This window comes from Mchenga conophoros, linkage group LG13, assembly GCF_057382185.1.
Source record: "Mchenga conophoros isolate Kocher_MC1m ecotype Shallow Benthic linkage group LG13, M_conophoros_male_GT1.1, whole genome shotgun sequence".
NCBI lineage: Eukaryota > Metazoa > Chordata > Actinopteri > Cichliformes > Cichlidae > Mchenga > Mchenga conophoros.
The window spans coordinates 19,002,188-19,027,859 of record NC_140538.1 but is presented as its reverse complement, the minus strand read 5'-3'; the positions used below and the strand labels follow the sequence as shown (position 1 = coordinate 19,027,859).

The following is a 25,672-nucleotide window of genomic DNA, read 5'->3' as shown; positions in this document are numbered from 1 at the left end:
AGGAGTCAATTCTGTCAGCCTAGAACAGGAAACAGAGGCTACAATTCACACATTCTCAGCCAAACTGGACAACAAGGGACCTGGTTTGATGAGCCTGACTCTTTCCTGGTATTTCTTTCAGACCATTCTCTGTAAACCCTAGACGTTGTTATGTGTGGTCATGAGTTTTTCTAATACTTAGAACAGAGAACAAGAGGCCAAGTCCAGTCATCATTATAGTCTTTTATTCTTCTTCCAAGGCACAGCAGATGTGTTGGCAGGGCTAGAAGCTATCAGTATACATTCTGGGTGTGAATGAACACATCAGGTACACACGCAGATCTACATTGTGTCGCTCTCAGTGAATAGTCAGTGCTGCTACATGCTCAGTAGGCCCAAATAAAAGTGAAAATGCGGTTAACATTCTGTGCTGCAATCCAGAGCCTTGTCCATTAGTGTCATTTGGACTGCTCACTACTACTGCTTAAACGAAAAGACTTCACATACAGGTGCATACAAATTCTCCACTGTTAAATTAAGGGAAATAAAAATATGAATTTGCTGACTGACTGCATGTATTAATGTAAAAATATGTTTAATCCTAGATGACAACAAACTCATTTTAAATATATTTTAGTGTTAACCTAAAAATAAAATCTACGTTGCTAGGCTGACAATATTGCCTGATAAAAAGAGTTGTCTTGTTTTCAAACCACCGGGGTCATCTAAAAAAGGAAACAAATGGATTTTTCAGATGATGCTTTAGAGCATTTAACGTGGGACTACTGAGCTCAGACAGAGGGATAATCTGGATATCTAAAAAATAAACACCCAAACAATAAAAGGATGCTGCCTAAAATCATCAGCTTTGCTAAAATTTCCAAACAGTTCAACTGTTACAAAGAGTGCAGTACAGTGCAGCACTACAAATAAATTACAAAAAAAATGCAAAGCAGAGTAAAACATTCATATATTTTGGCTAAAAATAAACAGACCTTAAAAAAAGCACTCCGGGTCCTCTACAGAGGACGGCACTGTCTGCAGTAACCTGGAGTTTGAGTGTTTAGAAGCTCACAGTAATGTAAAACAAATCCTTTGGCATTGATCACTGTGGAAGTTCAACTAAAATGAAAACACAGAACTGAAAACGCACATTAAAAATATATCAGTTAAGCTTGACTTTGACTTCAATGTCACACATACTGCTGCTGTCAAGTGAAAACCCGTGAGCTGTAGTGTCAACCTCCCAAGAAACAACATAGTCACTAACAACCATATATTTTATTCTAATCATATAATTGCTTTAAAACTGTCTCACTTGTATTCATAACACCTTTAAGTCCTTCAAGTATAAAATCATTGAAGTGATGATGCTAGAACGTCTGAATTTGTAGATCTTTAGTAAAGAACCTTTGTTAAAAAGTAAACAGGAAGGAAAGTGAGCGCCTCAGCTCGCTCCACTACTCCCGACTTTAGAGTCAAACTGAGTGAATAAAGCTAAAAATCTTTCATAAAACAAACAATTATTGTATGTACAATAGACAGTAAGAAACTCACTGAAAAAAACTGAATGCAAAGTAAACGTCCTCTGGGAGCATTTTAGTGTCATAATTCGCCTTTAGAAAATAGAAAACATTTTCATGCAAAAAATATATACCTGAACTTTGGATAAAGTCTTGTAACACAACATACCAAAAATATACTTTAAAAAACTGTCTCCGATATACCTGTGCGATTCCACTCACGCCATTAAAAGAAACCTGCATGGGACCAGATCTAATGCTTCCTGGTGCAAACACCCAAACTACAGTGGAGAATGGCTCAAAATCCCGCAGCTTCCTCTTGAAGTGCACATGCTTACGCTTAATGCATATGCACATTGCTACTTTACTCGAGGTTTGTGCTATTGAAGCAAAGTTTTAAAGAAAGAGCATCATCCATGTCAGCGACCAGGTATGATTATTGGTACCAGGGGGTCTTCCGCACCCATCGGAGGGTGAAGCCCGCATCGGTGCGGATCTTGATGGAGGCTGCTTCTGCTTCTCTGACCGTCTCCTTCACGGACTGCATCAGATTCTGGGCGTTATGGACCAACATCTCTGTGGCCTGGTGAGGCAAACAAAGCAGTAAAATAACAGCTTAAAGATCTGTCACAAATTTTGGCCATGACATGACTAATCCACCTTAAATGCAGATTTAAAAAAAAAAATTAAGTGTCCCATCAGTTACATTTGTTCAGTAATGCCAGACTACCAACTCAGCTTTTAGTGTAATAACAGGGACTGCAGTGTGTAGTAGAGCTTTTCAAGTTTGAAAAGACAGCTACGGCATTGAAATAGCACTTTGCTTTCTGCAGATGCTGAATTTATGGATAATAATAGAAAAAAAGGTTGGATTGTGCATCACTGTGAGGTACAGTTGGGGTGAGAAGTTTACTTACAAATGTCATCTTGATTTTGAGCTTTTTAATTATTTCTTTGAACTGTTGCAGGGTGAAATAATTGTACAACGTACATCTTTAAAAAGCAAGACGTGACAAAGACACAAACACTGACACAAAACAAAAGAAGATTGTTGATTTGTGTCTCTGTGCTTTTTAACATTTTGCTGTTCCAGGTGTTTTTTTTCTTACAGGCGCAACATTTGTGCTTTTCTATTTGTGCTCTATCCTTTTATTGTACTTTGTCCCATTTTTCCCACTGTTCCTTTTTCTTTCTTTCCTATTTTTTCTCTTGCCTGTCAGCTTAGAGATTGCCATATTATACATTTACTGTAATAACAGAAACAACCCAAACTGTCACCGTTCAGGAACAACCCAGGAATCTCCAAGGTTCAGGCCTGCCGTGAACTGGAAACTGCTGGAACACCAGTGTTACTGTGCACAGTGAAACGAGGTGATTAAAGGTGTGATTGGAAAAACTGAAGGTGAGGCTTTCAAATCTAAGAACACTGTACCAACTGTCAAGCATCATGGTAGTTGTAGCATGTTATTGGGCTTGTTTTACTGCCAAATACAGTGGACAGTGGATGAAATAATTAAGAAGGAGGGCTACCCCTAAATTCTTCAGCTTCAATTCAAACTAACATCTAGATGAAACTTGGACGCAGCTGGATGTTCCAACAGGACAATGATCCCAAAATCACATCAAAACTAGTTTAAAATGAGTAAACCTCAAGGCTAACATCAAGCCCTGACTGCAACCCTACTAAACATTTGCGGATTACACTTAAAAGTCAGGTCCATGCCTGGAAACCAATCAATTTAAATGAACTTCACCAATTCTGCCAAGAAGAGAGCCAAAAATGATACCAGAAGTTTGATGATGATTACCAAATGCATTTGATCAAGCTGCAACTTGCTAAGTGACATTAAACAAACATTAGTAGGTAGGGTATGTATATATTTCAGCCTGTATGTACACTTTTGACCTTATGTGGATGAGAGAAAATCCTTCATAAATTCAAACTTGTGCACAAGTTCTTGCTTATTAAAGTCATTAAATATGTATGCTGCACAATCACTCCACTCTGGGAAAAGAACAGCTCAAAGAAATCATTAAAATACCATGACATTCATGCCCATGACGGGTGAATTTAAATTTCTGACCACAACTGTATGTGCTTTGTTGTGCGTTTACCTGCTCTGACTCCTCTTCACTAATGTTTGTCCGTCCCAGCATGGTGGCTTTGACAGTAGAGAGGATCTTCAGCTGAGTACTGATGGTAGGGATTCGTTCACAGACCTTTGGCAGGAAGAACAGATGTTAGATGTTTCCCGTTGAAGACAGAGTGCGCTTGTGTCTATGCAAATCCTCACCTGCAGCAGGTTCGTTCTGATGCGTCTGTCAGTGCACTGTTTGGCCACTTCTTTTGCCAGTCTTGTCACCTCATCCGAGGCCTTGGCGATGTCCTTAGCGCACTGGATCAGTGCTCGTTTGTTCCCGCTTCCACCACGCACCAGCCGAGACATTTCTGCCATCAGCAGAGCCATCCGCTTGGCTGCGGCTATGATGTCATTACCCTGTTGAAGAATGGGGATGTAGAAAAGGAGGAAGCAGTTAAAGCTGTTAACAGAGAAATATGGTTTTGGGAAACCAGACATTAAAATTCTAGTGTTTTGTATTATTACATTTGAATTAAAATTAAATGCAAGCATGTTTAACACGATTTTTAATTGAGATTTTCATTTTCTTTGTGATATTAGAGTCAACCTGAAGTTAGTACACATGAGGTAATGTTAAAGTGATTAATAATAGGGGCTAAAAAGCAGAAGCAGGTGACCAGAGTGGGTAAGCAGGCAATCTATTGTCATATATAAATCACCCAGAAGTCTTTGGGAAACTGTCATCCTTGGCTTCACAGGTTGGCCAGACAATGAAAGTCTGACAACAGAGGCAATGATGAGACAGAGCGTCTGCCTCCTCCTTTGAACCGCTTTACCCAAACATGAGCTTAAGGACTTGTGAAGCCAGTACCAGTTTATCCACGTGGTGCAACAATCAAACCTGACATTCCCACAGTCCTCAACGTTTTGTGCAACCATTGCATGGCATCAGCATTACCATTTGTGTAACCAGGTCTGAAAATAATGCAACAAGAGTAAAACAGCAGCTGCAGCTGGTTGGAGTTTTCCATTGGTAGTGGCAGATGCAGAGCTCAGTGTTCAGACAGCCCCCGGTGGGTGTTTCCTGTCCTGCGGGGCTTTCCTTGTGTTGTGCATTTATCTTTTTGCATGCGTGGGTGTACGTGCACGTGTGCGTGCGTGGGTCAAACAGTACCCAAAACACTTAGAGCCTTTTACACATACTGTTTGATCCACATGTGGTTGTGTGTGCGCTCATGTGCATGTATGTGCGCAGACCTTGCTGGACCACTTGCGCGCCTCCTGGTGGAGAGACTGGGCAGCTGCCAGAATGGGTTGATTGACAGGCTGGTTGGATGGCATCAGCAGCAGCTCTGGCTCATAGTCATCCTCACCATCAGTAAACTCATCTTCATCATCTACCTCCCTCTCCTCTACTGCCTCCTCATCTTCAGGCTGGGCCAGGCAGTGGGGGGGTTTGTTGGTGGTGGTTGGAGGATTGATGGGGATGGGAAGGAAAGGGAGGGAGGCAAAAGGGGTGGGAGGAGGAGGAAAAAAAGGAGGAATGTGGAGAAGAAGAGGGGAGTGGAAAGCCAGGGATAGCAGGAGGGAAGGAAGCATGGGAAAAGGAGGCATTTAGTATAGTATGAGAGGCACTGGGTGGAAGAATAAAGGACAGGAGATTTACAGGAGGAAGGAGGAGCGTATTCAAGCAAGGTGAAGGTGCAGGGACAGGGGAGGTGAAACTGCACACATAGGCACAGACGATTTAGATGGGGGGAAATTAAAACGAAAGAGGAGCTGGTTTGGGAAGGCAGCGGGTGGATGATGTGCCTTACTCTGAGGCGGTGGCTGAGCTGAGAGTTTATAACCTATTTGCATAATCAAACAAGGTCTAGTGCTGAGTTGGCAAACTGAGTGTGACCCAACACCAGAGATGTCTGGATGTTTGTGGATAGTTTTTAAAAGACACACAAAACATCTGTGGAAAAACTGTTAGCGGCGCCATTAAGGGGAAAATGGTTATCAGCTCCACAAAGATAGCAAGAGGGCATTACTCCTAGTTATTTATACAGATTAGCTGTTCCTGTGTACAGTTCTTTTACACACACACACACACACACACACACACACACACACACACACACACGGAACATTGACAGCCACAGAGATATGAGGAAAGACGAAGTAGATAACGTCTGCTGTAAGTGGAGTGAGCTTTTGTAATATAGATTTGAGGCTGGGATTTCTCACTGCAATATCTCATATTCACTTCGTGCATGTTGAGTGTGCACGTGTACACCGTGAACAAAGTCACATGCTGACACTTTAAACAGATGACAGTTTCCGGTTCCCCCCCATCCACAGATGGGACAGCAACTAACTAGAAATCATGACTTTAAAATTATACACAGATGTTTGGCTAAATATGCAAATATGCGTGTTTGTGTGAACTGACCTTGCTTGACCACTTGCGCGCCTCATCGTGCAGCTGCCTGGCTGCCACCATCATGGGCTCGCTGAGCACCTCTCCAGCTTTCTGCTCCGGGAACTCCTCGTCCTTTTCCTCTGGAGGAGGAGGCCGAGGCGGAGGCACTTCCCCCTCTGGTAATGGAGGTTTGGGTGGGGCCTGCTCATCACTAACCTGAAAACACACATACAGGTAGTTCATAATAATTCATAGACGTTATTCCATCATACTGCTGTTTGATCCTAAATTGCTTGGGTCTGACCACCATGCATAACAATATGTGATTCACAAGTATATTTAAATTCAGTTTTATTGATATAAAATTCATAAGAACAGTTTCCTCGATGTGCTTTATATTGTAAGGTGAATCCCTACAATAATACAAAGAAAACTCCAACAATCAGAGGACTCTATGAGCAAGCACTTGGCAACAGCCAGAAGGAAAAACTCATTTTTAACAGGAAGAAACCTCCAGCAGAACCAGAGTACATATCAGAAATGAGTATTTTTATCAAGTCGGGACAAACAATATTATATTTAGGTCTAAAATAAATGGAGACAATCAAATTTAAATCATAGAAAAAATATTCTTGGCTGTCGTAACCCACTCATGAGCAATGTGAAGACCCTGTTTCAGAAAGTTTGTTAATCCCACATAAAGGAAGACTGATATATTTCCCTAAAACACTGGAATCCCAGTTTAATAGTTTAACTACTACTGCTAAAGTCTACTGTGGGAATAAAGTGTGTTATGTGTGTTTGAATGTGCTTACATGGAGCTGATCCAAGTCAGGAGGTGGAGGAGGGAAGTCCGGCTCCTGAGGCTGAAAGGCTTCTCTAACTTTTCCGACTGCAGCCAGGATCCTCAGACACGAGTCCAAGTAGGCTTTCTGCAGAGCTTTGGAACAAACAGCGAAAACATGGTAAATAAACCTGAGTCATTCTTTATCACTCATTATATTAAACATGTTTTTCTCCTGTACCTTTATCTTGGATGTTCCCTGCCACCGCCTTGGCGTCCATCACCATAGGTGAGATGGTGTGCGAGAGGATGTCTGAAGCGTGTTTCACAGTGTCTCTGAATCGTGGGTCTTCAGAGTTCTCAACTTCCCTCTTAGCCACCAACAGGACCCGATTAGCTCTCCTTGCTATGCTTGTTGCCCCGGCAACAAGCATTTGGGGCTGAACATTTGCCATGGCAACTCTGCACTTGTCGATGTCTTTCTTTATCGCCTCCTCAGACGCATCTAGCAGAGATTTGGTGTCGATAGCTTCATCCACTAGACCTGGGAGAGAAAACACAGATAAGCACGCCTCTGTAAATCCTCTCTCATGTGCAGCAAGGTAATATTTTAAGCAGCACGAGAAATGCTGAGAAAATCCACACCGGTGAGTCTCTCCACATTGTCGATCCACTGGTTCTTCATGGTGTCAAAGTGTTCATACGCCGCTTTGTTCCCAGGGTTCTTCAACAAGATCCGAGCGGCAGACGTTACCTGGATGTGAAAACAAACAAAAAAGTAAACAAGTCACGCTCAGACTGTATATAACACCTACAGGTTTTATCTTGATACGTGATCATGCAAATCAAGGGCGGCCAAATCAAACAGAAGTACCTGTGGTGTGAGCTCCCTTGCATGTTTCACAGCAGCATGGATGCCTTCTACTGTAGTCTTATTGGCTGTTCCCACAGCAGCAGCCTTCTCTGCCGTTGCCCCCAGCCGACCCGCGTGGGTCTCAAAGTTCCCTGCACGCTCTTCAAAAACCTTTCACAAACATTAGCAGCACTTCAGTCAAAATGTAGACATAATCAACCTCCCACACCACACAGCTGAGCCATGGTGTCTATTATTGGAAACAGGTGAATGGGATGTGTTATTGGTGCTGTGTTTTGTGCATTACTGACCTCTTCTCTGTTTGGTGCATCGGGAGGTGCAGTTGCAGCCACAGCCAGCAGTTTGATAGGTGTGGTGGTGTCACTGAAAACATCAGACACCTCCTGGGTCATCACCTCCTGCATGCGCTGCCTCAGGTCCTGGATGAAGCAGAGATTGTTGCATAAATCCACCAGGGGGAGCTCTGCACCAGCACTTTCAATGAAATCAACATTACTGAGTCTCACACTATGCATCCTCAGTCCCCATGCTTTTGTTATATTGGCTGCACCTTTGGATCAAACAGAAATATTCTAGCCATCGTGCATTTTCCCCTTTTCCATGATTTTTAGTCAGGTATATTTTGTGTATTTGGAAACTTGTTTACATATGATTACAGGGGAGGTTGTGTTTCTGCATTAATCTATTTATAGACTAAATGTGCATGCTTGTGAGATACCTTAAGGGTGTCCTGCAGCTGTGCAGCTGTAGCGCGTGCATGAGGAGCCTCAGCCTCTCCCCTGCCAGCCATGTCTGCCAAGGATGTCATCAGAGCCTCTGTTCGGTCACAGCGCCCAATCATATCCTGACGATACGGGCCTAACAGGCCTCCTGCCAGCCTCCTCCCTTCCCCGACCATTCCTCTGATTGCTGCCTGACCTAGAGAGTAACACAGGGTAGAAGTCATGCTCTAGATACCTCAATAACAACCCATATTCAGATATAGAAGTATCGCTTTTTCTTTTTTCTTTTTGTTGGTCACAGGGACTAAAAATACAAAGTGAGAAGTGATGTCATTTCTTGCAACATCAATAGTAGGAAGCTATAGTTTGCAGTAAATGCTAACATTATATAGTTTCCAGGAAGTTAATAATGTTACTAATAATAACATGTTTGGTTATGTCTTCTAAGAAAGCTTCATAGAGAGATACCTGTGTTCCACTGTAGCATCTCACACTCTGCTCCCATACAGAAGCATGGGACGAAATAGGAAACAATCAAATGACAAAGCAGGAAGACTGCAATAACAAAGCATGAAAACAATACAAGAGTCCCTGAATGACTAAACTAGTCAAGTTAGTCAATCAGTGATGCACAAAATGCATCATTGTGGGCATTTAAGGAAACAGCACAGTCATTTCTGTGCCACGCAATCACATTTCCTGCCTGAGTAATTTCACAGTTACCTCACTGATCACAAATGGCTAACATCCCCAAAGAGCGATATTCACTTGGTGTCTGGTTTCTTTTACAATCCGTCCATCATCCACAGAGATGCACAAAATGCGCTGGAAGGTCAGGGTGTTTATTTTTGAGACAAACTACTGCATCATCACTCCCTAGAGCAGTCATCCAGCACCACTTACCTACTCCTCTGTCGTCCACTCCAGGGTTGTTCACCCAACGGAGGGCCTGCTCCATCTTGCCCTCCAAGGTTACTGCAGGCTTGGCTGGTCTCATGTTGGCTACGGCGCGGTTGGTTTTAGACTGCAGGGTCAGTAGCGCCGCCCCAATCTGCTTAGCGAGTGCACGGGCCTCAGGACTGTCACCTTTACCCCTGAGACAGTAACAAAGATAGACAACTTGAGGGAGAGACAAAAAAGCATAAAAGACTTAATATAGACTATAAAATAACACTACACCCCTGTTAGATACCACCAAAAAGGAGAAATACCACTTTTAAAGCCTAACATTGCTTTTTTGTGTAGTAGAAATAAAGACAAAACATTTCTATATGTGTATGTCCAGATTATTAGACATAAAACTACAAGTTCTGGTCAGGACAATAATTCAGGGCACCGTTTAAGAAATGCCTTTATCATTCTTCTAAGAAAAGAAGAACAAAGTCAGATTCTCTTTTTATGACCTTGCACAGCCGTTTTGACAGGATACCATAATACAGTGATAATATCTCTACTAAATTACACATTGTAAAAGTACTATCTGTTCCAAATGCGGAAATCATAGCCACATTTTCTACATTTTTTACCTTCAAAGTGCAGATCAGTATTAATTAGAGCATATCTAGGTAATTTGTTCAGTGTTTGAAGTTGAATTTGCTTTATGCTCAATAAATGCAGCAGAAGACCATTACAGTTATGTTCCTAAAAGCAACTAATCTTCATCATCATCTTCGCCATCATCCACTGAGCTACAGAAGCATTTGGATTAAAGACTGTTGTTTAGTTAAGTGATATTTCCCTTTAAATTCCCCTCCACAAAAACACCGTGACACCGTATTCAAACAGTTTAAAACCTTTTTGGAGGACTCATGCCCAAGGTTGACAGGCAACAACATACTTTCCAGGTGGGTAAAATATGCCACCTATTGGTGGCATGGGGTTGCAGTTTGAGCCTATGGAAAGAGTGTCTAAGTATTACGTATAGTTTTCACAATGCACGTGTCATCGAGCATGAGAAATGTGAGGTGAAACCGTACTGTCTGCGTAGCTCCATAAGCCTGGCAGTGAGTCCTGCGATCTCACTTATGGAACGCAGGATGTCATCCCTCTCTTTGGGGTCTTCGCATAGATCGGCGATGCGTTTGGCTTCTGCAAGGAGCGCTCTGATGTTCTCCTCCCCCTCGGGACCGCCGTGAGGATCAGCCAGCCATGCCTAAATATGCACATGTGCAGTATGACATATGAAATAAGTACATCTTTTGACACATGTCTCACAGTAGAGCTTCTACCATGTGAAGGGGCTATTTACTAGTGAAGATTTTACCCAGTGGGGTCTCTCTTTTAAACAATAATAATTCTGAGAGAATTTGTAAAGTATTAACTGCAACACTTGCTTGGAAAAGGATTAGAGAAGTAGAGAGTCGGATTTGCTGGAATAAAGCAGTTCCCTGGTTAGTGTAGCTCATTCTGATATTATTGTTGTTCTATCTGACCTGTGCAGCATCCAGCCTCCTGGCAATAGCCTGTTTGGCATTGATTAGAGCCTCCAGTCTGCGAGCAGCACTGTCCACTTTGCCAAATAACAAGTCTAAGCCCTGCGAGCACTGGCCGGCACGCTGCACACACCCCGGGGTCGGGCCTTGGCCTCTGTTAAGAACAACAAAGACACTCAGCCGAGGCTTGACAGCTGAATACACAATTCAAATGCGCACCTAATCGCACACCATGGACAGAGGATGGAAAACTGTTTAACTCACACGTTCTTGCAGAAAAACCCTACCTAGCTCGTAGATCTGTGACCTGGTCAGTCATTTGTCCCAGAGCCTTAGTGGTCGCCAGTATGTCTTTCCTCTCCTTCCCAGCACACAGCTCTCCCACCTTACCAGCTTCGTCCAGTATTGCACGCAGGGCCACCTCACCGAGGTCTCCTGGAAACGACAGACCGCCATGGCATGACATTCACGTTTGACGATTAGGTGTTTTTAGCTGAAGCCACAATAGATAAGAAACAAACAGCCACCTGGCTGTCCGTGAGGGTCTTTGAGCCAGCTTTTAGCTTGTGCCATCTTTGACTCAATCAAAGCCAGAGATCTCTTCAGGGCCTCCATATCCTGAAGTAAAGAGAAGAGATGTGTTAAAGACAAATATATTGCTTTCATTACAGAAAAAAAGACACTTTTTATAAGTAGTTACAGTTTTACAGATTATTTGTTGTCATAATTGCTATCTTTACGGAAACTCTGGGTTGAGGATGGTGTACACAAGACTGATGAAGTGTATAGGACTAACAAAATAAACTTTAAATCCAATGTTCACTGTAATGGGGAACGGTATTACCAGCAGTGTAGCTTTCTGATTTTTAGATTTTTTCTAACTGTGAGACTTTAATTTCCAGTGTAAAGCTGGACTTGGTTGCTTGGCTCACATTTGTAAAGGCTATTTTGTTGTGGGAAAGTTCAACACATAGATGTATACATTAAAACTGCCTCATATAAAACCTATATTTTGGTTTATCCACGATTAAATGGATGGTGGCCTGCAAGCTATGAAGTCTTAAATGTGGGCACTAACAGCACAAAATTGGTTTTATTAATATTAGTCAATGAAGTCGTATTACATTATTAATTTCATGCTGTAAAATGGGTTCTATGTTTTACACAGAAATCACCACTTTTTACAATGTCTTGCTAAAAATAATTCCTTATTATAAAGGAGAAAATAAGTGACTTAATCTAAAATGTGACAGACTCTTTCAGTGCTTCAACCAGAAAGGAGAAAAAAAATGTTTTTTCCAGTTCAGAGAAGAATGAACCTCTTAAGTGGAACCGTTCAATACAGCCCATCTATTATGGATGGATCTGGACACCAACCAGCTTATTTCTATAATTCATGACCCGAGAGGACGGCAGACATGGCTTGCCAGCGGTTTCTCTCACAAACTGACAGTAAGTGCTTATCACAGCTCATACACAGCGGTACAGACACAAACAGACAGATCATTATCAAAGGAGGCTGTGTGCAGAGAGAAACATGCAGAGTTACAGGTTAGACGACTGAAACAGTGCTTAACTTTGGCTTAAATTATCTCAATGCACAATCTCTAACTGATGCCCAAAAATTACTTTTTCCAAGCATGTATATGCAGCCAAAAACAGCGTCTTATTGTGCTACGATGGTCGATCTTTGACAGCGTAAACACGAGACGATACACCAGAAAAAATACCATGACTGAAGACAGGTGTTAAAATAAATAACCGAGCTGAGAAACCTCTGTTTCAGGCCGTTTGACTTGAATGGACGTCTGGAGACAAACAGATATGCACATATGACAATAAAGTGATGAAGTATGTGTGCTGTACATCACACATCAGCCAACAGTCAGTGGACTGAAACACAAAACACTTACTGTCAAATACCAGCATGATAGATAATAATAATAATGTAAGCATGAGGACATATTGTGTCTCCTTATCTCTCACACACATACACGCTTGCATGCTGGAAACCGCTGATGGGGAGAGAAACAGGCTTACCTTCTACAGGGAGGAAAAGAATGGAGGAGGAAGGTACAGAAAGGAAAGGAAAAAAAAGGAAAAACCAGGAGTTATACTAGCGAGCAAAAAGAAAAAAGTGACAGAAAGTGAAGAGTGATTTTTTTTCAGAGATGCCGCTCAGTGAGGCTGTATGTATGCAAGCAGGCACGCCAGCGAAATCTGATTTAGGTATGTGGGGATTATTTTGTGGGTTTTTTTTAGGTTTGTGGGGTAAAATGAGAAAAATCAGAGTCTTTAAATGCAGCACAGGTTGTACCTTATTGGCCCAGGCGTCTTCATCCCACGTGGTGAGCTGCAGGACTCTTATGATCTCATTAATTTCAGCGCTCATCTTTTCAAAAGTGAACCTTCGGTTTCTCTCTGCCTCCTCAACCCCGGCACCTCGACTACTCTTCGTTGCGACAAAAATCTTTATAGCTGAGGAAAGAAATAACAGTATTTATGTTTAAACTCAGGTAGGACGACATATTCAACTTAAGATGAAGTGCTCATTTAACTTAAGAATCTATTGTGGCAAATAGAAATGACCCACTTTAAAAAATAAAAGCTTTTAATATGCTGATTTTAAATGACCTTTGTGGCAGCACTAACATGCTTGGACTGATGGTGATTAATGCAAGTTTAGTATTTTCTCTCTTTATAGGCATTATTTTTCATATCTACCAACTTTTAAAGGATGGGGATTAAAATCTTAAATAGTCTTCAGCATCTGTAATACTATTATAATTGTTATTTTATAATAATTATCTAATAATGCTACTGGCTCTAAAAGCAAGTGTAGACCCATAGACAAACATTTTTCATTTTCATCTTCTCAGGTATCTTATTTGATTTAATGTCGGGTTTTTTGTTTTGTTTTTTTACTATCCATTGTTTAAAAATATCGATGTACCTGGCAAAGTTAAGTGATCAATCCCTAGTTTGACCCTCTTATCCAGTATGGTCATGAAGAAAAAAAAGGGGAAGAATGCAATGGATAAGTCTCAACACAGTGGTCCAAAACCAGTTAGTGATCTCCCAGTGGTTACATACATTTCAATATACACTACAGGACAAAAGTACCAGTATCGCCTTTGCATTAAACCTACAGGAGGAGCTTAGCCATAGAAACCCATGCCACGAAGCTCCTGCCGCACAGTTTTTGTGCTGATGTTAATGCGAGAGGGGGTTTGGAACTCTGCAGTTAATCAGTAAAGAGAGGTTTGGCAGCTTTCACCCCGCACATGGTCTGAGTCTGTGTGGTTGAGGTTCTGTGGAATATCAAGTGAAGAATTTTCACAAACTGCCTTATTGCAAAGGTGGCATCTTATTACAATACCAAGCTTGAATTTAGTGAGCACTTTAAAACCATCCATGCTTTCACAAATGTTTGCAAAGTCAGAGTCCATAGCTTGGCATGTGATCTGATACACCCGTGGTAGTGGGACTGAAAACACCTGAATTCAATGAGACTGAACCAGTGCAGCAAATGGGGGGCAGTAAAACCAAATCAATAAGCTCAAATGTCCTGTATGCTAAAGAGCTTCAGAAATGCTTTTTAGGTGTGGTAAAACAATAATGTAATTTAATTTAATCTATCTATCTATATACATATATATGTAGAGAGAGAGATTATTTTTCTTTCTCTCTTTTAGTTGCCAAATAGTTCAGATTTTATGACACTTGACCATGTAGTCTCAGTGCATTCAAGTAGTTGAAACAGTGCTCCTCTTCTCTGTTGGTTGGTGCAGAGTATAAGAGTAGCGCAGCAGAGATGTTTGTAGGCGACGTATGCGCGCAGTCACACTCACATCCCCATCCCCAGCATTTAATGACTGTAATTATCTGCGTTGCTATAACAACTCTTGGATGCTCAATGATCTGTGCTGTCGTTAGCCCACACATGCGCAGCCACGAACACACACCTGAGATAAGAACGGGCAGCAGCTCTTTGACAGTGTTCATGGAGCTGACTAGCATCTGTCTGTGCTCTTGGTGTGTCAGCTCCTGCTGCCTCTCCTCTATCATCTTTGACATTTTGGTCATCCCTGAAAAAAAAGAAAATGTTATTGACTTTGGTTTTGGCGCTGCTTTAAGTATGCTTGAACAATCAAAGGCTAAAAGCTTCCCCCAGTGTATACGCTAACTAAGCAGTTCCAACACAAACATTGTAACTTCACGAACGACTGATCTCACACAATGAAGGCATCAGTCAAGTGGGAGAAAACGTTTGGCATCAAATTTCCTCCAGCTCATTATGCCACACTGCACTGACAACACAATTGACCTGTTGCCTCTGGTGATAAATAGCCTGTTTATGGTTCTCCTGTCAGTGAAAAGACTCTGATCCTTAATCAAAGCATTTTAGTGTCAGAAGAGCACTCAGCGGTTAATTTAGCTGGCAGGTGGATCTTTAAACTAAAGAATCGTGTAAAAAAAAGTTTGTTGTCGCGTTTTCTGCTTTATGAAGCAAACTAATCCGAAAAGCACAGTTTATAACAGCTCTGCACAAATTATTCAGCAAACATTCTTTATTACTATAACTTCTGTTTCATTATCAGTGAATCTGACGGTTATTGCCTCGATTAATTCTACCTTTAAATGACTTTTTGCATTTTCTAAGCCTCAATCTTTAAATATGATATTGTAAGTCTCGGCTTAGTCTCGGCTTTATTGGTGACAGTTCCTACCTCTTTCCAGTTCCATAACATTTATAATTTCTTTATTTAAATAAATTAAAATGAGTAAAAATGTACATGTTGCAGTAGATTTTGAATCAGGGCTCCTATTTTTAATTAACCTGTGTGAATCTTTACTTTACTAAAGTGACGTTTTAAGAACCACACAAAGACTTTCTCACAGAGTAGTGGGGATAAAACTTCACCTGGTCCGAGGTTCTTGGTGTATGTGATGAGGTCTTCCATGGTCTCCACCACCTCAGCTACTGCCAGATACTCCAGGATACCTTTACACACTCGGATTATCTTACGTACCTACAACACAGCACGGACACAGTCTTAAGCAGATGCAGGCGTAAAACAAAAGCCACATTTTAATATGAGAACAAGGAAATTCCTTCTTTGCAGGAGCTTTTTTTAGCCTGAAGTTACTCAGTTTTTTGTGTGTGTCTGTGTGTGTGGGCTTGTGTGTGTCTGTGTGCGTGTACAGTCTTGTGATGTACGTCTTGTGACTGTGAGAAGCTGCTCTTTCAAAAATGAGGCTAGTGATGGTGCGCATAATCGCGTGCCCAATGTGATTCCACTTATTGAGATGCCATTGAACAATCGCACAAGAGTACACACAAACAAATCCACCACACTCACACACGCATACACACCCTGAGTTATGACAGAGGGAAGTCATTTGATCTCAGTGATTAGATCTGGGTGCATCTGAGACTCCATTACAGCTCTAAGCTGAGTTCCTTCTTCCTCTGTACGGCTATATAAAGCTTTACTTCCATGAAAGATGCCACACCTCTGAAATAAGAGTGATTATGAGGACACACAAATGTAAGGAGGCATGCACAAACAGACACACCTCTGCCTCGTCGAAGGTAAGGAGCAAGTCGGATGTTCCGGACAGTATCCCTCTGGATCCATCGATCAGGTAATCTCGTGCAGGAACAGAGTAGGGATCCGCTTTCAGCATCTGAGCAGCTTGGACGAGCTTAGAGCATGAATTCTCCACCCTGAAGATACACAGCAGACTTAGGACTCATACTGAACACACGCACACCTACCAGTCAGTCACACTGCATCAGACCCGAGAGACATCAAGGAAAACCAAACCAACACACAGGCGAGATGTGAGGCTGACAAGGTGTCAGGCTAAGCAGCCCACACAGTAGGCAGCGTGTTGTGCACTTTGAGTTTTTCACTACCGGTATTTATTTGGCACTCGAAGGATCAAAATTTGAGAAGGCCTTCTTATTAAAACCTGTGGAGACTTGAGACAAATGATGCAACCTTCAATTCAGAGTTTGCAATCTGCTTTTTAAATAAAAAAAGGCGGTTTCATTTGCAATCCTAAATTTCTACTTCAGAGATCAGTGATTACGATAGATTTTTAGGAACATTCAAATAAAGCCCGGTCCCTTCTCTTTCTGACCCCCATTGGTTAGGGTATCAATGGCTGCTGGTTCATCTATATTTAGGTAGGTTCACATTCCCACATGCTCCCTCCTAAGCCCTGTGAGTGAGATTTATGGTTTAGTGTCCCATGTATGTGTGAGTGAGCTGTGAGAGTGGTATGTTGATCTGATTGAGGTCTGGACCTTTTTAACGTAGCTGAAAAACGATTAGAAAAAATATATAAACAAGCAATGAAAAAAAATATGGCAGAGACAGACAGATGATATTACTGGAAATGTAGAATATGCGTGGACATAAATGCAACAAATACGGGTAAGCAAAAACAGCGAGGTCTGTGAACCCCAGAACTGCTGAGTAGCTGCTTTCAGCCAGCACCCGGAGTTCATGTCAGCTCTTTGGATGCAAGCAGGAAAACAACAAACAGCTTCTCAGCAGTCTGGAAGCTGGAGCCGGACGGTCACTCGGATCCGGTCTCAGAAGTGGCTCTTTGTTGTAGCTGGGAACACAGCCACGTTTCCTAATGTTAAATGGGCTGAAATCTTTTTTTTTCTCTTTTTAACAAGTTCTCTGTCTGTTCGCTGAGATAAAGTGGATTTGTTGCTCATAATTTTCTCTCTGGATGTTTCTGTGAGTGACGCACACAGTGCTTCAGATGCAGACTCACTTAATAAACGCAGGAGGCATGTCTCTCTTCATCACCTGGTCCTCGGTAGTTTGAACCGTTTCCTTTCCCACCTGCAGCACACACACAAAACCACAGACAAATTATCATTAGCTCCTGCAATACAGGAAGCAGTGTTCAAGTACTATTAATAGCATGACGGGTGAATGAGTATGTATCAATTCACACCTATTTCAGTCATGCATGCATGTCATATCTTTGCCTGAGGGGAAGCGGCTCAGGCTCGGGATGATTTTGTGGTCTGTTTTTATACACAGAGGCAGGAAAGACGTTTAATGTCGCACTTCAAAAGCTCTTTCAATCTTTAGATCATGGCTCCATACTGGAGATCTGCAGTGCTGACTTTATCTATTCATTAGTATAACTCACTGGCTTTGCTTAAGCAATTTAAACATAAGCAAGTAATCATCCATCCACGCATCCATCCATCCTCTTCAGCTTATCCAGTTCAGAGACTTGTGGAGGCTGAGGCCTTTCCCAGCTATCAAAGTAGATCACAAGTCAAAAAAGAAATACGCAACTGACTTCAAATTTGTATTTTGTTTGACAGCTAAGATTTAAAAATGCACACCGTGATCTAGTTTGCATAATATTTTAAGTTGATGTGTCAGAACTGTCTGCTTTGACTTATTAAGCATTTTTTTTCCTGTTGAGGTGGAATTATTTTAGAAAGCACTGGGATTTTATTACACATGTCTGGTATTAAAGTAGTACGAGTCAGGGCATTTAATCTTCCCCAAAACTAGAAACTACATCAGTAACAGATATATAATGAAGCGCCTTGATGCACAAAATCACAGATACAATCATCAAAGATAAGGTATGTACTAAAGTTCAGTATTCCTGCAGAGGTTCAGACTGTTTGTTAACCTGTGAAACAGAAAACTTGCTCTGACCCAAACAGACACACACTTGAGATGCAATTACAGTGAGATGATGACATCAGTCTCCCTGCTGCTGCATCACTGAAATTTGCTTAATAGAGTTTCTGGCTCCAGAGAATCAGGAAGCAGCCATCGCACACTCTGAGCCCCAACCAGTTCCCTCTTCACATCTTATGATGGTGCTTTTATGACATTTATGGTTGCTGTAGGGATTTTAATATCTTTGCGATGCACTCCATTTTTGGTCAGTGCATAACACTATCATCATCATCATTATTTATTTTTTTTTAATGTGAAATGCTTAAACAATGAATCAGTTTCAAAGAAGTGACATGGAAGTACCTGCACCCCCAATAAAATGTACTTCATGACCAGTCTAACTGCTCAAAATGTTAAGTACAGCTGTCCTAAAAAAGTATTCACACAAAACTTCTAAACTGTAATTAGATATTTTCTTTAGAAAAAAAAAGATTTCATTTGAGAACATTTGGAAATCACCATGTAAATGCGAACAAGACATAGATGGATAAAATTAATGTTAAACTCCTTAAAACAATGAGCTATGCCTGTTGCACTGACTTTACAGATCTACTATAAATTACATGCTACATAATCAGTAAAATGATGCCATCAAAATGATAGATATAAGTGATGTAAGCTCAAAACTCAGCAATCAAAGCTCAAGACTTTTCTAACAGCTCAACAGTTTCAACATAGGATTCAGGATCCTCAACAGCTTGATTTGCCGTCACGAATGCTGAGACTGAGATACTTAAAAAGAAGAGCAGCTTTTTGGACCACATAATACTGATTAAAACAGAGAAAACTGAACGCTAGGTGCTATCAATTCACAGTTAATTTAATATAGGATCTACAAGTAAGCAAGAGTACACAGGAATTTCTTTAATGGAAGCTAAAACAATTATTTATGGGACAGAAGTCGATCTTTGAGCAGAATAAATATGAATATTTTCTCCAGGAGATAACAAAGGTGTTTCTTCTTCCAGAAATGCACAGAGCACACGTGGCGTAGAGAGGACGGAAAAAACCTTAATGATTGTTTTCAGGTGCATAGCAAGTATTTTACCATTTTAAAACCTAACTATATATGTTTTGTTTTTCTGGGGTTTTTTCTGTGAATGTGGTGCTTTGTTTACTCAAGTAGAAAAACACTACCGGTATATAAGAACCAGTCCACTTTACTACCAACTTTGTTTACCATATGGCAATAGATACTTACAGTGGGGCAAAAAAGTATTTAGTCAGCCACCGATTGTGCAAGTTCCCCCACCTAAAATGATGACAGAGGTCAGTAATTTGCACCAGAGGTACACTTCAACTGTGAGAGACAGAATGTGAAAAAAAAATCCATGAATCCACATGATAGGATTTGTAAAGAATTTATTCGTAAATCAGGGTGGAAAATAAGTATTTGGTCAATAAAAAAAATACAACTCAATACTTTGTAACATAACCTTTGTTGGCAATAACAGAGGTCAAACGTTTACTATAGGTCTTTACCAGGTTTGCACACACAGTAGCTGGTATTTTGGCCCATTCCTCCATGCAGATCTTCTCGAGAGCAGTGATGTTTTGGGGCTGTCGCCGAGCAACACGGACTTTCAACTCCCGCCACAGATTTTCTATGGGGTTGAGGTCTGGAGACTGGCTAGGCCACTCCAGGACTTTCAAATGCTTCTTACGGAGCCACTCCTTTGTTGCCCGGGCGGTGTGTTTTGGACCACTGTCATGTTGGAAGACCCAGCCTCGTTTCATCTTCAAAGTTCTCACTGATGGAAGGAGGTTTTGGCTCAAAATCTCACGATACATGGCCCCATTCATTCTGTCCTTAACACGGATCAGTCGTCCTGTCCCCTTGGCAGAAAAACAGCCCCATAGCATGATGTTTCCACCCCCATGCTTCACAGTAGGTATGGTGTTCTTGGGATGCAACTCAGTATTCTTCTTCCTCCAAACACGACGAGTTGAGTTTATACCAAAAAGTTCTACTTTGGTTTCATCTGACCACATGACATTCTCCCAATCCTCTGCTGTATCATCCATGTGCTCTCTGGCAAACTTCAGACGGGCCTGGACATGCACTGGCTTCAGCAGCGGAACACGTCTGGCACTGCGGGATTTGATTCCCTGCCGTTGTAGTGTGTTACTGATGGTGACCTTTGTTACTTTGGTCCCAGCTCTCTGCAGGTCATTCACCAGGTCCCCCCGTGTGGTTCTGGGATCTTTGCTCACCGTTCTCATGATCATTTTGACCCCACGGGATGAGATCTTGCGTGGAGCCCCAGATCGAGGGAGATTATCAGTGGTCTTGTATGTCTTCCATTTTCTGATGATTGCTCCCACAGTTGATTTTTTCACACCAAGCTGCTTGCCTATTGTAGATTCACTCTTCCCAGTCTGGTGCAGGTCTACAATACTTTTCCTGGTGTCCTTCGAAAGCTCTTTGGTCTTGGCCATGGCGGAGTTTGGAGTCTGACTGTTTGAGGCTGTGGACAGGTGTCTTTTATACAGATGATGAGTTCAAACAGGTGCCATTCATACAGGTAACGAGTGGGGGACAGAAAAGCTTCTTACAGAAGACGTTACAGGTCTGTGAGAGCCAGAGATTTTCCTTGTTTGAGGTGACCAAATACTTATTTTCCACCCTGATTTACCAATAAATTCTTTACAAATCCTACCATGTGGATTCATGGATTTTTTTTTCACATTCTGTCTCTCACAGTTGAAGTGTACCTCTGGTGCAAATTACTGACCTCTGTCATCATTTTAAGTGGGGGAACTTGCACAATCGGTGGCTGACTAAATACTTTTTTGCCCCACTGTACAGTATGCCTAAATGTAATCTGAAAATGGACAGGAAGTCCTAGCTGAGTAGCCGAAGCCGTCAGTTTCCCTGTTTGGGAAAATGAAGATTTTGTTACACGAAAATGTGTGGAATGTAGCTCCCCAAGTAGAGCATGTCCTCCTGATTAAACCCTGCAAGCGAACTCAAAGAGTGCCATCAGGTGACTGATCAAAGCGCTGCGGAGAGCAGAAGAGCTTCCTGTAAGCAGCAACACTTGGTATTGATTATTCAATACATTATTAATGCACAGTTAAGAGGTTTGCTGACAGTGTGATGTGTATGCATGTGTGTGGGTTGTTTTTTGTGTGTGCAGTTGTACATCCTGCAAGGTGGGACTACTTCGGCAGGAAATGCAGCTGTCAATCACAGCTTTCAGAGCGGGTGTATAGATCAGAGATATTACCTCTGATGAGCGTGCAGCTGACATTTCTGTCCAATCTGTGAATGATGGCTGATCTTTTCTCCCTGCCACTAATGACTAATAATTATTTTAGAGAACATCTTGGTGGCCTGGGGTTCACAGACTGTGGCCACATGATCCCATGCTGCTGCATGCCATCTGTCCTCTGTCAACCGCTCGTTTTAGCTCTGTTTTGGTCTCCACTGGGAAATATTTGATTCATTAGCTTCTACTGGTTTTCATGTGGTAACCAGACCTTTAATGACAGTGTGTGCAAGAACTTGTACTAAAGAATAAATAAATGAAAAAGAAGAATATTTTTCCTCATGGAGTAAAAAAAAACAACATTGTTGTGTTATTGTGAGCAGAAAGATCCTTAAACCAAGCTGTGAAACATAATTTAATTGGCTAAAATACAAAATAAATACTATATTTTTAGCAAAGGTTCATACTGTATGTTAACTGGGACTAAGACTCAGACTGTGTGTCAGTTTTTTTACATATTTTCCTTTGACAAATACCACTCACACCAAAATTATAAAAAAACAAAACAAGCAAACATGTTCAAAACTAAAAAAAAAAAGGGGGGAAAAATATCTTACAAATCTACAATAACTCTGGATGATTCATCACCGTGCCCCCGGTTCCTCTTGCCCATGAATATCATTTGCTTTTATTAACATCAGTTTCAAATCTGTAAACGATCTATCAGCTGTAAGACTTTATGTCATAATACAGCTTTATCCATGAATAGATTTAAGGCACACTGGGAAGCAGAGAGCATGTGTGGACACATAGCCAGAAGACTTTTCCCGGGTCTGCCAAAGAACAAGGAGAGATGGCTCATATTTAGAGCCGGCTGAGAAGAGTTTGTGTGTGTGTGTGTGTGTGTGTGTGTGTGTGTGTGTGTGTGTGTGTGCGTGCGTGCGTGCGTGCGTGCGTGCGTGTGTGTGTAGAGGGCTGGAGATGGGAGGGCAGACCATGATGCTTGGCAGGGTCTGGTCTGAAAAAGCCAGAAACACTTTCTCTCCCTCACAGCGTCCAAGCTAATGTGGATGTTTTCTCCTTCCTTTACCAATCATGAAAAATTCTGCATCTTCCTGCAGCCTCCCTCCTCTCCCTCTCTGTCTTAGTCTGCTCACTTCCATCAGCGTGTGGTTACTTCACTCAACGGTAAATCTATTTATTCCTTCCTCCCCTTCCCACCCCCCACCCCCCAAACATACTCAGGGTCTGTGCTGACTCCTTGAGGAGCAGACACCTTGCAAACTCCACCAAGCTCACACTTTTAGGCACATAAAAAACACCAACAGTATCTTTCACATCTTTTAGTCGGATCTGCATCAACCCACGCACAACTTCTGATGGATTGAGACAGACACTATCTTTGCAAGTGTGTGTCTCAGTGACCTAGATTTTAAGTACCCCCCTACAGCCATCCCACTGTGGACGGGGTTAACAGTGAAACTGTATCAGTGTGCAGTGGGACTCTGTGGTGGCATGTTGCTGTATACTGTGTTATATCTTAGTTCAAATTGCACAAGCGTAGAAGTGATTCACCTTTCTAAAATAAAGCATATGTGTGCATGTCCTTACATCCAATTAAGTGTATCTACCCAGCAACCAGCTACTGCTCGTTTTACAAGCTCAGTTCTCAAGCGCCCTTTGTGCTCGCTTTCAACACAATCTTGTCACCCACTTCATAGCTCTCGTTCCTCTGTCAGTGGAGCAATCATCTTGTCTGAGAGTACAACAACTCTCAAAACGTACATCCCTATAAATATACCACTATAGAATGCGAAGTGGGGAAAGATGCAGGCTTTATTACTTTTAGTTAATCCCTTTTTTATGCTTCCATCCCACCTACCAACATTTCTTCTGTCTGACACCTTTTTCCCTCCCCTCTGTGCTCAGCCCTGATATCTTCACACCTCGCAACTCCATCTGAGACCCATCAACAAGCCTGAGGCTGCTATTAGCCTCCTTCTGCTCGCTGTCTGTGTGGATCAACTGAATGAATCAACAAGGACAAGCAGAGACAGAGGAACATGCCTGGTAGCAATGAGACATCAAGGACTTAATCCACTTGGAGGGTATTGGATAAAGGATGGGGTTTTCATTGTGGCATGGTGCAGTGTTCGAGTTCAAACTGAACAGCCTGGGTCATTATCAGTTAATGAGATATTTATCAAGATGATCTTGTGTGTCCTTGCACGGGAAAAAGTGGACTGCTATTCAAGAACCACAAAAGATGTCACTCGTAAGTTTTTTTCACAGGAACACTACACAAGTTACTAATTGTGCAACCTATCCCACCATCGCATCCACCATTTGTGTCGAAAAATGTAGGCACTGTGCAGCAGATCAGATTTTTAACATTTAAGGAGCAATGATTTCAATTTAGTGTGTCGTTTCTATTTAAAACATGACCAGAGAAGCAACTACTAATGAACGTGAAACCAGCTTCTTCTCTGTAAGAAGTCCTCCTGTCTGCTGCTATTTTCTCTTAAGTGAGTGAAGCCAGGTCACCCCAGCATCAATGCAAACGTCCAGGATCAGCATTAATGATGTGGCCTCTATTGATTTTCTCCCAGGCAGTGCGTACAGAGGGGACATCAGTGACTGACTAAAGCTTAGCTCTCTATAAAAATCGACCAATTAGATTCCACAGGACAGAGAAGAAAGACAGTGGTGGCGTAAGTGGAAAAGTGGAGGGTCAAAGAAGTTTGGAAAAGAATGAACAAAGAGATGAGCAAAGGAGTAAGAGATGAGGTGGGAGTCTGATAAATGACCAGAGTGTTTATATAGTCTCTGTGGAGTTTATTACTACGGATGGATGAGTTTCATAAACTGCAAAGTCTGCAATAATCTAACTTGGGCTGTTGAAGCTGAGAGCACAAAACCTACAGTACACAGGTCCACCTACGACACAGCAGGACACACACACACACACACACACACACACACACACACACAGAGAGAGAGAGAGAGGCATGCTTTTAATTTAATCACCACTCATTTCTTCCGCCCTACAAACTTCATTGACCTCAGCTGCCATCTGATTACAAATCTCAGCAAACTTTGCTATGTTGTGTTGCTTTGTTGTACTACTGTAGGAGCTACTGTAGGACCCCGTTAAAACATGCACGAGCGTTAGCTGGGTGTATGACAGCTTTATGTAATTTTAATGGCAAATAAAGACCAAACAGGGATTTAACTCCGTGAACGCAGAAGCCCCACAGAAAATAAAATGAACCGATATTGGCATATGATAGGTGCAGGGCAGTCTGCTGACCTGCTATTCTAATGATTTATGACACATTAAACAGACGCTGTCACACCACTGCAAAAGCCAGTCTCCAGAAATGTCGCTTTTCTGCAGGTTGAAAGTTTGAGTGGTAAATGTCACTTCATGCAGGCACTTTGCCATTGAGCTCATACTGAACTGACGCCCTGATTCAAACTCACCCGCACAAGGTTGCTGACAGCAGCCTGCACAGCGGCCACCGGCACCGTCAGATCCGGGATGGCTTTACCGTCTACCTCCCCCTCCTCGTGCATAATGACCAGGTGAGAGATCTGCTGGGCCACTGGCTCCAGGATACTCTCGATGGTTTTGGTGTGAAACACCGGCATCGTGAAAGACTTTTTTACCGCAGCCCCGACAGAAGAAGAAGAAAGGCGGCTGGGCGCTCCAGCACTGATGGTCTCCCTTATCTCTGCTTCTTCCCTCTCCTCCTCACCGACAGGAGGACAAATACCGAGTTGTCAGCCCAGCCCCTGAGAGGAAACCCTCTCCTCCCGGTGTGCACCGTCTCCTCCGTAGAGCTCTTCGGTAAAGGCTGGACTCAGACGGTTGGTGTTCTCCGGTGGGAGCGACCCAAATCGTGACAGAAGGAATCAC

At 42.1% G+C, this 25,672-nt stretch overlaps 1 protein-coding gene across 4 annotated transcripts; it reads right to left on the bottom strand.

Annotated features, from left to right (window-relative positions):
• Positions 1 to 207: 207 nt before the first annotated feature.
• Positions 208 to 25,672, bottom strand: LOC146561170 (vinculin-like). 4 transcript variants are annotated; one of them, XM_085297014.1, is made up of 23 exons: positions 25,237 to 25,672; positions 17,601 to 17,671; positions 16,383 to 16,533; positions 15,727 to 15,835; positions 14,768 to 14,890; positions 13,120 to 13,280; positions 11,330 to 11,420; positions 11,090 to 11,237; positions 10,803 to 10,956; positions 10,347 to 10,522; positions 9,274 to 9,464; positions 8,839 to 8,865; positions 8,367 to 8,566; positions 7,939 to 8,067; positions 7,649 to 7,798; positions 7,420 to 7,528; positions 7,016 to 7,318; positions 6,806 to 6,930; positions 6,021 to 6,206; positions 4,841 to 5,017; positions 3,797 to 4,000; positions 3,618 to 3,722; positions 208 to 2,085 (listed from the first exon to the last, which is right to left on the bottom strand). In XM_085297014.1, the coding sequence occupies exons 1-23, from the start codon at positions 25,402 to 25,404 to the stop codon at positions 1,939 to 1,941; spliced, it is 3,405 nt and encodes a 1,134-aa protein (XP_085153140.1). In that variant the 5' UTR covers positions 25,405 to 25,672; the 3' UTR covers positions 208 to 1,938. The 4 variants fall into 4 exon arrangements, with proteins under 4 accessions (XP_085153140.1, XP_085153142.1, XP_085153141.1 ...); XM_085297016.1 differs by lacking the exon at positions 4,841 to 5,017; XM_085297015.1 differs by lacking the exon at positions 8,839 to 8,865 and having other exon boundaries at positions 25,237 to 25,671.

What these genes read in the sequence shown, in the direction of transcription:
- LOC146561170 (XM_085297014.1), bottom strand. Translation starts at nt 25,404, where the DNA reads ATGCCGGTGTTTCACACCAAAACCATCGAGAGTATCCTGGAGCCAGTG. An exon ending in CTGTCAGCAACCTTGTGCGG is followed by an intron (nt 17,672 to 25,236) that starts GTGAGTTTGAAT and finishes TGTGTGCTGCAG; the next exon opens with GTGGGAAAGGAAACGGTTCA. An exon ending in GTCACAGATCTACGAGCTAG is followed by an intron (nt 10,957 to 11,089) that starts GTAGGGTTTTTC and finishes TGTTCTTAACAG; the next exon opens with AGGCCAAGGCCCGACCCCGG.